Source organism: Lepidochelys kempii, chromosome 4 (genome assembly GCF_965140265.1).
Source record: "Lepidochelys kempii isolate rLepKem1 chromosome 4, rLepKem1.hap2, whole genome shotgun sequence".
Classification (NCBI taxonomy): Eukaryota; Metazoa; Chordata; order Testudines; family Cheloniidae; genus Lepidochelys; species Lepidochelys kempii.
In genome coordinates, this window is record NC_133259.1 from 44,052,906 (window position 1) to 44,066,896 (window position 13,991).

General features: G+C 38.0%; 2 protein-coding genes across 10 annotated transcripts in view; one reads left to right on the forward strand and one right to left on the reverse strand.

The window, feature by feature from the left end:
* JADE1 (jade family PHD finger 1) overlaps positions 1–13,335 on the forward strand; it is an 81,144-nt gene extending 67,809 nt beyond the window's left edge. For all 7 annotated transcript variants that reach the window (XM_073341109.1, XM_073341110.1, XM_073341108.1 and 4 more), the window contains one exon: positions 1,938–13,335. In XM_073341109.1, coding sequence (XP_073197210.1) covers positions 1,938–2,836 — 899 coding nt within the window. In that variant the 3' untranslated portion in view covers positions 2,837–13,335. The remainder of the gene's footprint in view (positions 1–1,937) is intronic.
* SCLT1 (sodium channel and clathrin linker 1) overlaps positions 3,844–13,991 on the reverse strand; it is a 137,010-nt gene continuing 126,862 nt past the window's right edge. For 2 of the 3 annotated variants that reach the window (XM_073341115.1, XM_073341118.1), the window contains one exon: positions 3,844–11,728. In XM_073341115.1, coding sequence (XP_073197216.1) covers positions 11,666–11,728 — 63 coding nt within the window. In that variant the 3' untranslated portion in view covers positions 3,844–11,665. The remainder of the gene's footprint in view (positions 11,729–13,991) is intronic. The other variant, XM_073341116.1, reaches the window with a different exon arrangement.

Genomic DNA, 13,991 nt, shown 5'->3' on the forward strand with positions numbered 1-13,991 from the left:
GACTTCTGTTTTAGCTCACTGCTTCAAAACCTTCCTAAATTGCTATAACCAATTTTTTTTCCACTATTGGTAGTTGTTAGTGGGCAGGGACTGTCACCTATTATGTGTTTGTTTAGCACCCAGCACAATGGGGCCCAACCTGGTTGTGGCGTTTAGGAGCTGCTGCCTTATAAACATTTAATAGTAATAATAGCTGTTTGGTGAGCTCAGTTTCATAGTGGATGGGTGTCCACAGAGCTGACATGCATCTAGGCACCTTATCAGAAAGGCCCAGCACTGAATGGACATGAAGAAAGAACTCCCCTTGTTCCTAGAGGTTTTCTTTTCAGGTCGTGGTAGCAGCCCATCAGCTTGGGTGTGTGCAGAACCTTTATGCTGTTATAGTTCATGCTGAAATCACACTTCTCTGAAAATGTTGGACCGATTATAGCAACAAATAAGATCTAAGATCACTGTAACTTGGATCTATCTATGTTTGTCTGTTTGTTTTCTTCGTACTTTTGACAGCACTTTCCGTGGAGTCAGCTTCACTTCCCCCCCCCCACTCTATTTGTAGGTTTAGTATTTTCTCATGTTGTTTATATTAGTCTCAAACAACAGGGGAGAGCAAACATTTTTAAGAACAAAAGGAAAGTGTGTGGATAAAACCACAGATTTTGGCAATATGGACCCAGCAGCAGGTGTAGTCAGTTTTTTGGTTTTTTTTTTAAATGGATTAAACTTCAGGTTGACAGAGTCCCTTTAAATAGGTTATAAAGAAAAATGAGTTGTTGGTAAAAATCACCTCTTTAACAGATTTTCATTTGATTTAATGTTGGTTTTCCTTGGCTAGTATGGATTATTTTCTGCATTTCCAAGTTTAGATTAAGAAAAGACAATGATAGCTCTGCTTGTCATGGTGTTTTCTGCATGTATTTGTATTCATTCTTCAACCAAAAAAAGTTGCATAAGTAAGAGAAAAATCACATCCCTGTCCATTTGCCTGTCAAATGTTTCATTTTCTATCCTTCCCGGATTAAACCCTTTCGAAAACACCATCAAGATGAACTCATCTTTTGGACCCCATCTGGAAGCATTGTGAACCTATTAAAATCAATTGGAAATGGAAAGGTCTACATTTCAGCACATGCTGTTTAAGACCAAGCATGTTGCTGTGATCTGTCAAACGAAAGGCACGTTTCTACTACTCCAGAAGTGACTCAGCGATACTCAGTTCAGTTTTTGACTAACAGTCCTTCTGAATGAGTCTGCGAGACAGTGGGTTTAAAGGCATGAATTCTGATGCGGCAGCAAACTGATGTTAAAAAATCATTCCCACCCATTTACTGCTCACTGAAAATAGTTGCTTCTCCAGCAGGAAAATGCTACATTGAAAAGGTTAACTAGATTATCATTAAGGATTTAATAATTAGTCAGCTGCACAATCAGCTAGTCAAATCATGCATGATGACATATGTGGTAGTTTGTCTATTTAAGTGAAGATGCTTTTTTCCAAAGAGTTTAATCAAGATTGGGTGTTTGTCTAGAAGTTGTGTTCTAATGCAAACACAGCTATTGGACTTGAAACAGTAATACAGGGAAGTCCTAGGGCCTGTGTTATGCAGGAGATCAGACTAGACAAACACAGTGGCCCCTTCTGGCCTTAAAATCTGAGCTACACGTTAGCTATAGTATCTGTAGTGCTATGGAAATTGCATCTAAATATAATTAGAGCTCCAGTAAGTAGGAGAGTTACTGAAGGCTGATCACTGTCAGATGTTGGACATTATGAAAACCATTAAATGCTGGTCATGCGCCAGCATAATTAAAAACAAGTTGGAGGCAGGAAAGAAAAAATTAAGAGAGGAATTTTAGGAGGTAAAAAGCAGCAGTTGTTATATCGGGAAAGTGATTTGCTTTGGCTGAACTGTGAAGTAATTTCTCTGTGTTGCTTTTAGGTGTGCCTTCCTCCTCCTCAGTAGAAAACGTGGTATTGTTCAACAGTCCACCTTTGGGTCCTGATGCTCCCAAGATAGAGGATTTGAAGTGGCATTCTGCTTTCTTCAGGAAGCAAATGGGCACTTCTCTGACACACACACTGAAAAAATCACACAAGAGAGACAGAGTAAGGAACAGCTCTGGGAGTGACAGCAAATCCCTGCTCAAGCAGCCCAGCCGAAGGGAAGGTGTTGCAACTCCAGGTACCTTTTTAAATTTTGAAAAGGCCTTTGCAGAAGCACGCATTGTATCAGCACAACAGAGAAATGGGATAGTTATGACAGACCACAGGAAAAGAAGAGACAATCATTCCCCTTATGAGGTAATCAAGGCAGAACTGAAGGAAAAGCCTTCCAAGCACAGCCACAAGCCACTGACATCCACAGAAGTGTCTCAGAGGCAATCAGAAAACAAAAGGTCTGTGAACCATCCAGGTGGTAGGTCAGCACCTGGCACACGGAGGGATATAGTGCCTAAGTGCAATGGGTCTCTCATAAAAATAAACTGTAACCGGCCTGTAGTTAAAGTGCCTACTACACCCACAAGCCCAGTGAAAAACTGGGGCGGATTCCGAATTCCAAAGAAGGGGGAGAGACAACACCAGGGAGAGATCCAGGAGGAGACCTGCCACCAAAACTCTAACTATCCATACTTGGGCATGGGCAGAGTTTTGCCTAAGGACAGGGCAAAGAGCAAACTAAAGACAGACAGGGAAAATGATGGGTATGCTCCGGATGCTGAAATGAGTGACTCAGAAACTGAGGTGGCTGAGAAAAAATGCAGACAGCAAAGGCTTAGTCCAAACAGCACTATCAACAGGAGGACAGATATTATTAGGAGAAGTATCCTCGCTTCCTGACTGGACAGTAAGACATCTTCAGCACCATGGTCAATAGAGGCACTGCCTACAAACCCACTCTGCATTATTTATTGGTGTGAGGAGGGGAGGATGGGGTTTTAGACATGGCTACAGATTGACAAAGAGATAAACAAGCTGTATAAACATGTTTACGTGCACTTAAGACTACGATTTTGGCCCCTGTCCCTGAGTCCTTATAATCTGTTTCTGTGAGAAGTTTGAATCTTTTTATTTGCAACTTTCTTGAGGAAACATGACAACATCACTATTAAAATGGAATCTTTGGCGGAACACTAAAAGAATTCATTAAACACGGGGGGGGGAAGGGGAGGTTGCATCTGTCTCTCTTTAGCAAAACAGCACTGACAAGCATTTTTTCCTCTCCCCAAAAGCACAAGCTGTTAAATTAACTAGTGTATACTATATCAAATCTGGTTAGTTAACCATCCAGCATTTCTAAACCCGTTACAAATGCTCACTTTCCTTGGACTGTGGCAGGTCTTTAAGGTCTGCAAAATGTTTTTGGTGTATTAGAGTTCAGTATACATGGCAGCTCTAAATCTTCCGTAACTCCAGAGAGTTTACATGTAAATACATACAACAGGTAGTCAGTTTTAACCACAATTATGGGAGAAAAATGAAGGGGACAGGTTTGAGCTGCAGCTGCCTAGTGATACAACAGTAACAACATGAAAAGACCCAGTCTGAGCACAGAGCCATACTCTTAAGTTCTTCAATTCTGGGGAAGGAATACATTTAGAAGATAGTTTGTCCAGTTCTGAGAAAGGGACAAATTTATGGCTTACTGCATTCTATGGAACAATCCACAGAGCAGCTTTACCATTATCCAGTCACCTGCCCTCCAGGAATACGATGATAATTCAAGTGGGCATGACTAACTTGAAGGCACTAGTCAGCAGGATTTCCCAACGCCAGCCACTTATGCACTAATGGTATGTACTGGGACATCCAAGCATCTGACACTAAAGCGTTACTTTAAAAAAAAAAAAAAAAAAAGACAAATATATATTTTTAAATAGAATTAAAAGGAAAGGCAATAAATTGTGATTAGCTCTTTACATTCAGACCAAGATAAAGTGATTTCATTCTATTCTGGACTAGAATTGATGAGAGAGGGAGCTCACAGTCTGATTACATAACTTTTTTAAATAACCACGAATGGCAATAACTTGTGAGTAAGCTATCAGCAATAACATTAACAGTACATAGAGAGAGATTTTGTTTGTGCACTGAATAGAGTGCATATGTATCATAACAATGGATGTTATAAGAGCCTGAAGTCTTTGGAATTCTGCATCAACGTAAGGCAGACATGAAATTGTTGTAATTAAGTTTAAGCAGCAGTGAGTTTAGAAATATGGGCAGATGGAAGAATCCCTTTTTCTTTTCCCCCACCCACTACTATCAGTATTCAATTACATAATACATTTTAACATTTAACCCCTCCTTATTGGGGCAGGGAAAGAATAAAGAAACAATAGAACTTTGCTGTTAACTTTAAGTCTTCCAGAGGATTCAGTTGACAAAATAGGCTTATTGACATTCCATCTTGCTATGCAAGTTATCAAATTAAAAACTTCAAACAAATGTTTAAAACTAAATTGAGACGTAACCTTTTGATACTTAATGGATAATCTTGGGAAGGGGAAATGTTTGTATTGAAACAATACTTTGTTTAAACATTGCTGCTCCTGAGAAACCAGATTCATCTCATGACTTTGCTGGTCAGATTAATTTGTTGTTGCACATAACAAAGGAGGAATGGTGGATCTGAGTCATACAGAGATTCACTCTTGATGTGACTTAAAATATTAAAGTTCTCTTTGATTAAAATTTTTTTATTGGCTATGGGAGAAGAGGGAAGTACAGTTGATTTCACTTTTAAATTCAGCAACATTTCTAGATGAGGGCTAAGTTTATTACTGTAAGGAGGTTGTGATATAGGGAATTATTTGTCAAGCCATAGAAGGAAAAAAAAATAAATTTGATTTTAAGCAAACATTTAACCTCACATCAGTTTGAAAGAGGTACCTGATTCATTTGCACTATTATGAATGCTAGCATTGTGCAGAAAGAATGCCTTATATGTTTTACTCCCCACACATTTAGGTTAATAAGCTTTCTAATGTTCCACTTTATGCTGAACCAAATAAAAAAGCGCTTTTCCCAAACCCCTAATTACAAAAAAAAGCTACAAGGCAAGCTAATTGCAGTATGGCCAGCTGTAAAAGTTAGTTTCATGCCAGGCTTAGCGCTCAGCAACAGAGGAGTCATAAGTATAGCAGTAACAACCCAAACCCACCCCTTATGTTTTATTGGTATGAAACCATTCATTCATTTTTTTTAAGCTTTACCTTTCCTTGTGCAGATTGACCAAGCAATCTCTTTGATTATGATTGGTGTATTATGTCAAAATGTAGGCTAGTTGAACTTTTGTAAAGTTGCCTGGAATGCCATTTGTTAGGGTATAAACACACACAAATCTAAATGAAGGGTTTATTCGTGTCATGTGTGCAAATCTTTATTATTTTAAAAATTTGAAAAAAATTGTCATTACATTTGTAAAATCTTGTACAGAAGATTTTTCACTATGTGCCTAGCTTTGGTGTCCATTCAGCTAAAATTAAAAAAAAAAAAAAGGTGCATGACGAGAAACTGATAGAATCAGAGATAAAAAGTATATGTAGAGATGACTATTTTATATTACTTGGCCCAAACCTGTATTTATTTTCCCCCTTTTCTGAAGTATTTATAAAGATCTAGTTGAAGACAGCTGTATTTTTTTGTTAAAATATTTAGTAGAATTGTGCCTTTTTGTCTGTATGTGAATAAATGCTGTACATTTTGCAATAGACTGGCAGTGTTCAATTTTAAAATCTCCACTTCTGTCCATTCTGTTCAGGTTTATATACCGTATTCATTGCCATGATATCTAAGCAAAGTTAAAATAAACATCCTGCATATATGTATATGCTTAACTTTAAGCATATAGGCTGTCTCATTGCAGTAAGCTCATGTGCTTTAAGCACATTTGTGTTTCCAGGATTGGGACCACTGGGACCAACAATTGTCATGTTTGGTGCCCAGTCATATACATATATATATATATATAGCTTACCAGTAATGAAATGCTATTACATATTTCTAGAGTGATATGACTGTAATACTTACTCAGTGCTTGCCATATCTTCTCTCTTACTCGTAGCATTAGCAGTTGAAGTTTTTGAAACTGGAAGGTGCCTGAGGTGCTCGCAAGACCAAGATATAGCTCTTTCTTCCCTGTATTGGCTCTGGAGTGCCAACAGTAGTAAAACATTATTTTAATCATTTAAGGTCAGAGTATGACCTCTCCTTTATTCATTTTTGGTGAACAATTTCTTAAACAAGTAATCTTTCTGAAATCAGTGGATCTACCTGTGATTATTTGTTCAGCAGTGTTAGTAAAGGGCTCACACACTGGCCTACAGTAAGTCACTAAAATGGAGTATAAACTTAAAAAAAAAAAAAAATACTTACCAGATTCTCTTCTAAGTCACTTTGCTATCCTTGCTGTCCAAAACTGCACTTTGAATTTTAAATCATCTTAGGTTTGCTTTATGGAACAAGTGAAAGGCAAATAGAAATCTTCATAAAAGTTTGGCAGTTTGGATGAAATAGCCAAAAATCTACAGAATGCAGAAATGTAGTTTCGTTACAAACAGAAAGAGGCCTATTTCTTTACATTTTACAAGTGTACCTCTGAATGTTTCTATATATGGAATGTTACGTATCCGTGATCTCTTACTGCTACAGTGGCAAGTTCACCAAATCATTTATGTAACCCAACAGCATCATACTTACTGTGTGTTGAAATGGGCTTCCACATTTCAGGTTTGTTACAGGCTGTTCATTGCAATGTTAACTGCCCACCCATCCAAGGGTAAGACATGGCCTTATGATGCCACAACAGCCTATATCAGATAAACAAGTGCAGCCGTTTAAAAGGAACTACATAATCTCCAAGCTGGAGGTGAGGCACCACTTTATGAAAAAATTCCAAGGATGAATGTGCAGGAAAACCCTTATTTCCTAATACATTAAGGCAACATTAAGTTTCAATCTTAATAGAGTGTAACCTCATCATTCTCTTATGCAATGCCAGTCACAGTGGATGTTTAATATTGTGCAACCTTAACTCTACCTGCCTATGTGCATGCATTGTAAAAAAAAAAGATTTCAATTTGGATAATGTTACAGGAATTGAAAATTCACAAAACAGACCAAGACTGTAGGGAAAATCACTTTTATTCTATTGCATTATTTGGGAAATAGTAAGTGGTCACACAATTAAAGGCTGTATTTTAAGACATGTTCATAGGACAGAGAAAATTGCACATTCACCTTTACTTTGCATCCCCAACTAGAATGTTTCACAGTGCCACCTTAATGTTACAGTAACGCATGTTTGCACTCTAATGGAGATGAGGGCTGCTATATTAGACTAGGTCTGCACTTCAAAATATTCATTTGGCTCAGTGTCCGCAAAAAGACATGAAAAAAGAGTAGGGGACGTTAGCCCTTTATTATTATATACAAAATTATGTTAAAAGCACATTAAGGTTGCAAGTCAAGCATTCAAAGGTTAAGAAATGCCAGAATTAAGGTTGCCTGTGCAATTTTAGAACCCCACAAGTCTGAGCCAGCTGTGACAGGCCAGCCAGGGGTGTTTAATTGCAGTGTAGACATACCCTTTGTAACCATCTATGAAAAATCTGGTTTAAGTGATTTGCCCAGCATGACACGGGAACTCTGTGGCACAGGCAGGCATAGGACTTTAGGTCCCCAGGGCACCTTTCAACACAACCATAAAACCATCCTTTCTCTTCCTGCAATGCGCTGCCCCGTTTGCTATATACCTGATAGTTCTACAGCCAACAGCCTCCTCTAGAACACAACTCTTTAATCCCTAGAGCAGGTTGCCTGTGCAACCTTAATTCAGCCCCCTTCTGTAAATGCATTAAGAATTAGTCTTTAATTACAGGGTTACACACTATTTTCTCCCCCAGGACCTCTGCCTCATTCAGTGCACAGACTGGATGGTGTTCACTTTATGAGCAGCTATTCAATAGTTTATTCTATTCATTGTTCAATGTATGGCCCCATGCCTTATTTACTGCACATTATTCAAACCCTATTCTGAAGACAAATTATTAATTTCCTCATGGGCTATGGTGCTCATCACTAACAGTATCTGTGTTTCACATACAATGATGAATTTATTATTTTCACACCATCCCTATGAGATGGAGGTATTATCCCCATTTTATAAATGGAGAACTAAGGCAGAGAGAAATTAAGGTAAAAAGTATCCACTAATTTTGGGTACCCAACGTAAGACTTCATTTTTCAGAGTACTTAATGTTATTATACAGCACTTTATATGTTCAAAGAAGATGCTCCCATTGACTTCAGTAGCAGCTGAGAGTGCTCAGCACTAATAAAAAAAATCAGACCTCAGGATCTTAAGTCAGGCAGCCAGAACACAAGGGACACACAATTAGGATGTGTCTACATAGCAGTTAAACAGCTATGGCTGGCCTGAGTCAGTTAGTTGGGGCTCAGGCTGTGGGGCAGTAAAACTGTGGTGTAGACATTTGCGGGGTCCCACAGCTCTGGGCTCCAGCCCAAGCCTGAACATTTAGCTGCAGTTTTACAGCCCCACAAGTTGGAGTCTATATACCTTCTGACTGTTCAACAGCCTCCTCTAGAACACAACCATTTAATCGCTAGAGCAGGTCCATTCTGTACATTTAGAGCACATAGGAGAGAGATGCTCCCTGCTCTTAACTCCAGTGCCTGGACCCACCACAACCCAGGGCACCCAGAAATTGCATTTGCAGGGAAAATCATGCTCAGGGAAGATTGACTCTTCAGAAAATTGAACTGTTTTAGCAAGTCTCTACTGAGCATGTATGAATTGAGGTTTTTTCAGTCTTATGCCTTGGTCAAATTTGGACAGATTTTTAAAGGGCAAGGCAGAAGGCACATGCCTCACACAAAGGCTACTCTCTACTAAATTTCAACTTCCTGCATGGGGGTGCTAGAGCCATTCTCAAAGTCAACAAATCCTGACAATCTTAATATCAGCAAAATGTACCCAGCCCTAGCCTTGTTTTCAGAAATGGCTGAATTGTTTTGGCTGAAACTTTCCAAAAAGTTTAGCGGGGTTATAAAGCAACTGAAAACAGGGTCTTATAAAGGGAATTGTCAAACAACCTTTATAAGGCAGTACATCCTATAATTATGATGTCAATATATGTGTTAATTTCCCTCAACAACAAAAGAGCTGTAATCAACACACCATTTTGAACTGAAAGTGGGGGATACTTGCAGTTTGAACAGTAGTATCAACCCAGACCTTTTTGGTTTGTATTAGTTGCCTCTGTTCTTTTATAGCTTCATACCTCAATTGCATATTCCCTAAATGTAAGCTATTTTACAAGTTCCAATACATCACCAGTACACAACCTCAGGCAAAATGTGCACAGAAGGGGCAATTGCACCTCTCTGATTCATGATGTACAGCCTGTAGTCTAAGCGTTAGAAATCACCCCTTCTTGACCCACACCAGCCTCTGCATTGATGAGAAATGGCTCAAGTAGTGTTGAGTCATTCTCTAGCTTGGATTTATTGGTCATCATCTGTGGAAACTGTAAACATTTCAATAAGCCATCTTTAATTTACTAAAACCAGAGAATGCTTGTTTCTGATTAAATACATTATTCCTTTGATTTTAGGACCTTCTTTCAATTATACTCCCATCTATTGCTGATTGTGGCAATAAAATCAGAGTGATATGAGAAAACAGGTGGCTTTTCTCTTGTATGAAGATGGGCTTTTAGGAATTCAATATATGAATTGCAGCACTGTGACGTGACAAGGACCGAAGCATTAAAAGATTAAAAGAGCAGATACTGTAAAATTTGCATATTTAGTAAAAACTAGCTCTGTATGAGAGGATCAGCTGAGGTGCTCAGGCTCCCTAGTTTAAATGCAAACAGACAGACAGCAAGTGAGGTGCTCTCAGTGAGGGGCCACAGGTTTTCAAATGAACTTTCTCTTTTGGCTTAGTGTCTAGGTTTTTAGTGATATTTATGGCATGCTGCAAGCCTTGCCTATTATTTGGGAACAAAGATTAATTGGAGATATGTGGTGGCTAATAGGGTATAAGAAGAAACAGGAAAGTGGATCCATGCATACTTGAAAACCAACTTTGAGTAATAGGTTCACAGAGCCAGCCCTCCCTTGTTATAAATTGGGCTCGGCACTGGGATACATCAAACTGAGGAAGGGATTGATTAAAACTATGCTCCGCAGTAGGAGACAGCAGGAGTTATTCTTTCTTAAGTACAGTTTTTTTCTTAGATTATTAAAGGAGGAGAATTATCCTTGGCTATGGAAGTGGTCTTAACTGACAGACTCTTTGTGGGCAGGACAGACCCCTACCTCCAGTGACTGACAGTCTGGTTCTGCCCCAAAGATGCAAGCAGGCTGAAGACCCACTGTAAAAATCTATGCATCTTATTCAAAGAAAGGAAATTTTCAGGTAAGCATGGATGAATTATCAGTCCAAATAAATTTAAGTTTCATTGTCCTTTATATTGTAAATATGTTGAGAGGGAGGAGAAAATATACAGTATTGTGAAAACCTTCAAATAAACACACAAGAAATTAAAATCACTTACTTCAGACAACGATGGACTTTCAAGATCTGTCAAATGAATTTTCAAATGTTATATATGCTTAAAGAGAAAACAGTTAAGAGTCTAATATACTAACTTTCCTTCAAAAGCCCTTTTTAGAATAATTGCATAGAATTTGCCATCCTCAAAGCAAAAAGGACAAAATGTAATCTCAAGAGAGTCCTTGAACCCTTATTCTGTGGAATTAAAATGAATATTTTGATCTGAAAGAGTCAAGGGGGGTACATAATTGCTACATGTTCTTCTGTATGACTTTGCCTAGCCTGTTGTACAGTGTTGCTGCTAGGAATAACAGTTGCCACAGGTTCCCATACATGTGCATACCAGGGAAAGAAGTTGATCACAGAGGTAAGGCACAACTGTGAAGTAGTGATTAGAGTAAGAAGTACAACTGGGAAGAGCCTGGAGTACCAGAGACCAGATTAGTATCTACCTTTTACTATTTTCAACAGGTATCACGGAGGAAACAAACTGAAAAAACCCACAAATACTGTACTGCAAAACACTGAAAGTCAAGGCAGTCATGTGCAAAACTACCACACATCCCCACTATTTGAAACTCAGGACATAACTAGTTTCTCAGTTTCATTCACCAAAGAGGATGCAGCCCATTCCTTCCCATGCACACAATCTGTTCAGAAAGTACATAATTTATTACATTGCACTTGTACATTAAGAAAATGTCATACAAAATGTAATTAAACAAATCATTTGTACATACAGAGTAAAGGTGTTTATAATTGTCAGCACATTGGTATATATTGCTTTAATACTACTTTGTCATGATTGCCATTAAATCAAAAAACCCACACTATGCACGGTACACTTGTAATTTTACATTGATGAATGTGGGCTTCATTTTACATAAGAGATCATTATATTATTTTGCATACTCTCATTCCTGTATTTACTGTGAGCTTTTTTCCCCCTTGCGCAAACAGAATGGAAAATGTTTATGCAAATTACACAAGTCTAGCTGTGTGCTATAGGCTTTAATGCTCCAATACTGTATTCCTCTGACAGATTTTCCAATTCTTAAGTGGTGTGAATGAACAAAGCATATTTTTTAAATATTTTCTAGATCCACCATGGAGGCAGCTTTTTTCCTCTGCACAGTAATCACATTGAGCTGCAAGTAAAAACAAACAGTCAATACTATTCCACGAAAATCTCAATAAGCAAAATGTCATGGAGGAGACAGAATAAACACAAATAACTGAAATTTTGGATACTTGAAAGAATTCTCAATATATGCCCACGGTTGTGACCCTATTTCACATACAAAAGAGTTTTGAATGACGGAGGATTGAGTAATAGAGGTTGTGCTATACTAAAATAAAATGCATGAAATGTAGAATTCAAATTATTTTAAAAAAATGCAATGTCTGTCTAAAGGATTGCATTTTAGTGGTGATTTTTCAGTGTTGCACCCCTCTTTTATGGGTATTAGACTAAAGTAAAAACCAGTCACTGACTATTTAATAGAAATATTACATTTTATAGATAGTGTCTTTCATCCTGAAATGGCTATACATGATACTTTATATACATACTGCATCACTGAAATGCAAACCTTTGTGATAGGTTGCAACAGCTAAGGGAACAAGTGACACATAGCAAATTATACAACAGTAGACAGATGAAATTGGGTCACAGTTACACGGGGAAACTCCTACTCTTAAGAAAAGGTATGTGGGATCTTTAATGTTGAAACAGTAGACAGGACAGATTAAACATTTGCAATATTTGTATGCAGGACATAATTTGCAGTGGGGTCATTTGAGTTCCAAGTTTTCTTTCTTCCTGACACTCACTGCAAAGGTGAAGCAAACAAAACTATGTATTTTCCATGCTGTTCATTTCTGCTTACTATCCTGGTCTATCAGACTGCCGTTCTCCTAATATCTTTGGACCTAACAAATCTATCTATTTTCCATCCACTGCTTGCCCACTAATAAGTAGTAATGCACTCCAGAGGGTTGCACTCCAGCCAATCTTAGAGAGAGTAACATTCAAGACTACTGAAGTGTAGTAAACAGTTCAATTTGGGAACACAATGCTAATGAGGAAGGGATGGTACAACTGTTCCATGTACAGGATCGTTTTCCTGCTAACTGTTTACAGCTAGGTAATTTTTGCCTTGTGAGTCTAAAGTAGTTAATGTTATTACTGTGTGTATGGAGGGCATTCTGGTGTTGGATCAACATCAAACTCTTTTAAGCTGTAAAACTGCCCTCCTGACTTTGTAATTTGTCTAAAATGTATCATGACTGCTTCTTGGAACAGCTTGTCCTGGAACCAACAAGGGCAGAATCAATTCTTGATTTAGTCCTAAGTGGAGCACAGAATCTAGTCCAAGAAGCGAATATAGCTAAAACCTCAGTAATAGCGACCATAATGTAATTAAAGTTAACATCCATTTAGGGGGAAAAATGCCAAAGAAACCCACCACAGTAGTATTTAACTTCAAAAACAGGATTATACAAAAAAGGGGATGCTAGTTAAACATAAATTAAAAGGAACAGTCACAAGGATGAAATGCCTGAAAACTGCATGGAGACTATTTAAGACCACCATAATAGCGGCTCAAACGAAATGTATACTCCAAATTAAAAACAAAACAAAACAAAAAAACAGTAAGAGGACCAAAAAAAAAAAGAAGCCACTGTGGCCAAATGGCAGGATAAAAGATGCAGTTAGAGACAAAAAGACATCTTTTAAAAATTGGAAGTCAAATTCTAGTGAGGAAAATAGAAAGGAGCATAAACTCTGGCAAGTCAAGTGTATAAATATTATAAAGCAGGCAAAGAAAATTTGAAAAGCATCTGGGAAAAGACTCAAAAACTAACAGCCAAAAATTTTTTAAAGTACATCAGAAGAAGGAAGCTTGCCAAGCAATCAGTCGGGCCACTGGACAACTGAGGTGCTAAAGAAGCAGTCAAGGAAGACAAGGCTGTTGAGGAGAAACTGAATGAATTCTTTACATTGGTCTTCACTGCAGAGGATATAGGGGAGATATCTAAAAAGAATGGTTCATATGTAGGTGACAAATCTGAGGCATCGACCCAGACTGAGATATCCGTCAGTAGAGGTGGTTTTGGAACAAACTAATAAATTAAACAGTAAGAAATCACCATGACCAGATGATAATCAGCCAAGAGTTCTAAAGAAAATCAAATACGAAATTGCAAAACTACTATGGTATGTAACCTATCACTTAAATCAACCTCTTTGCCAGAAGACTGGAGGATAGCTAATAGCTAAAATAACACTGACTTTTAAAAAAAAGTTCAAGAGGCGATCCTGGCAATTATAGGTGACTAAGCCTAACCTCAGTAACAGGCAAATGGGTTGAAACTATGCAAAAAAACCCAACAAATTATCAGACATGT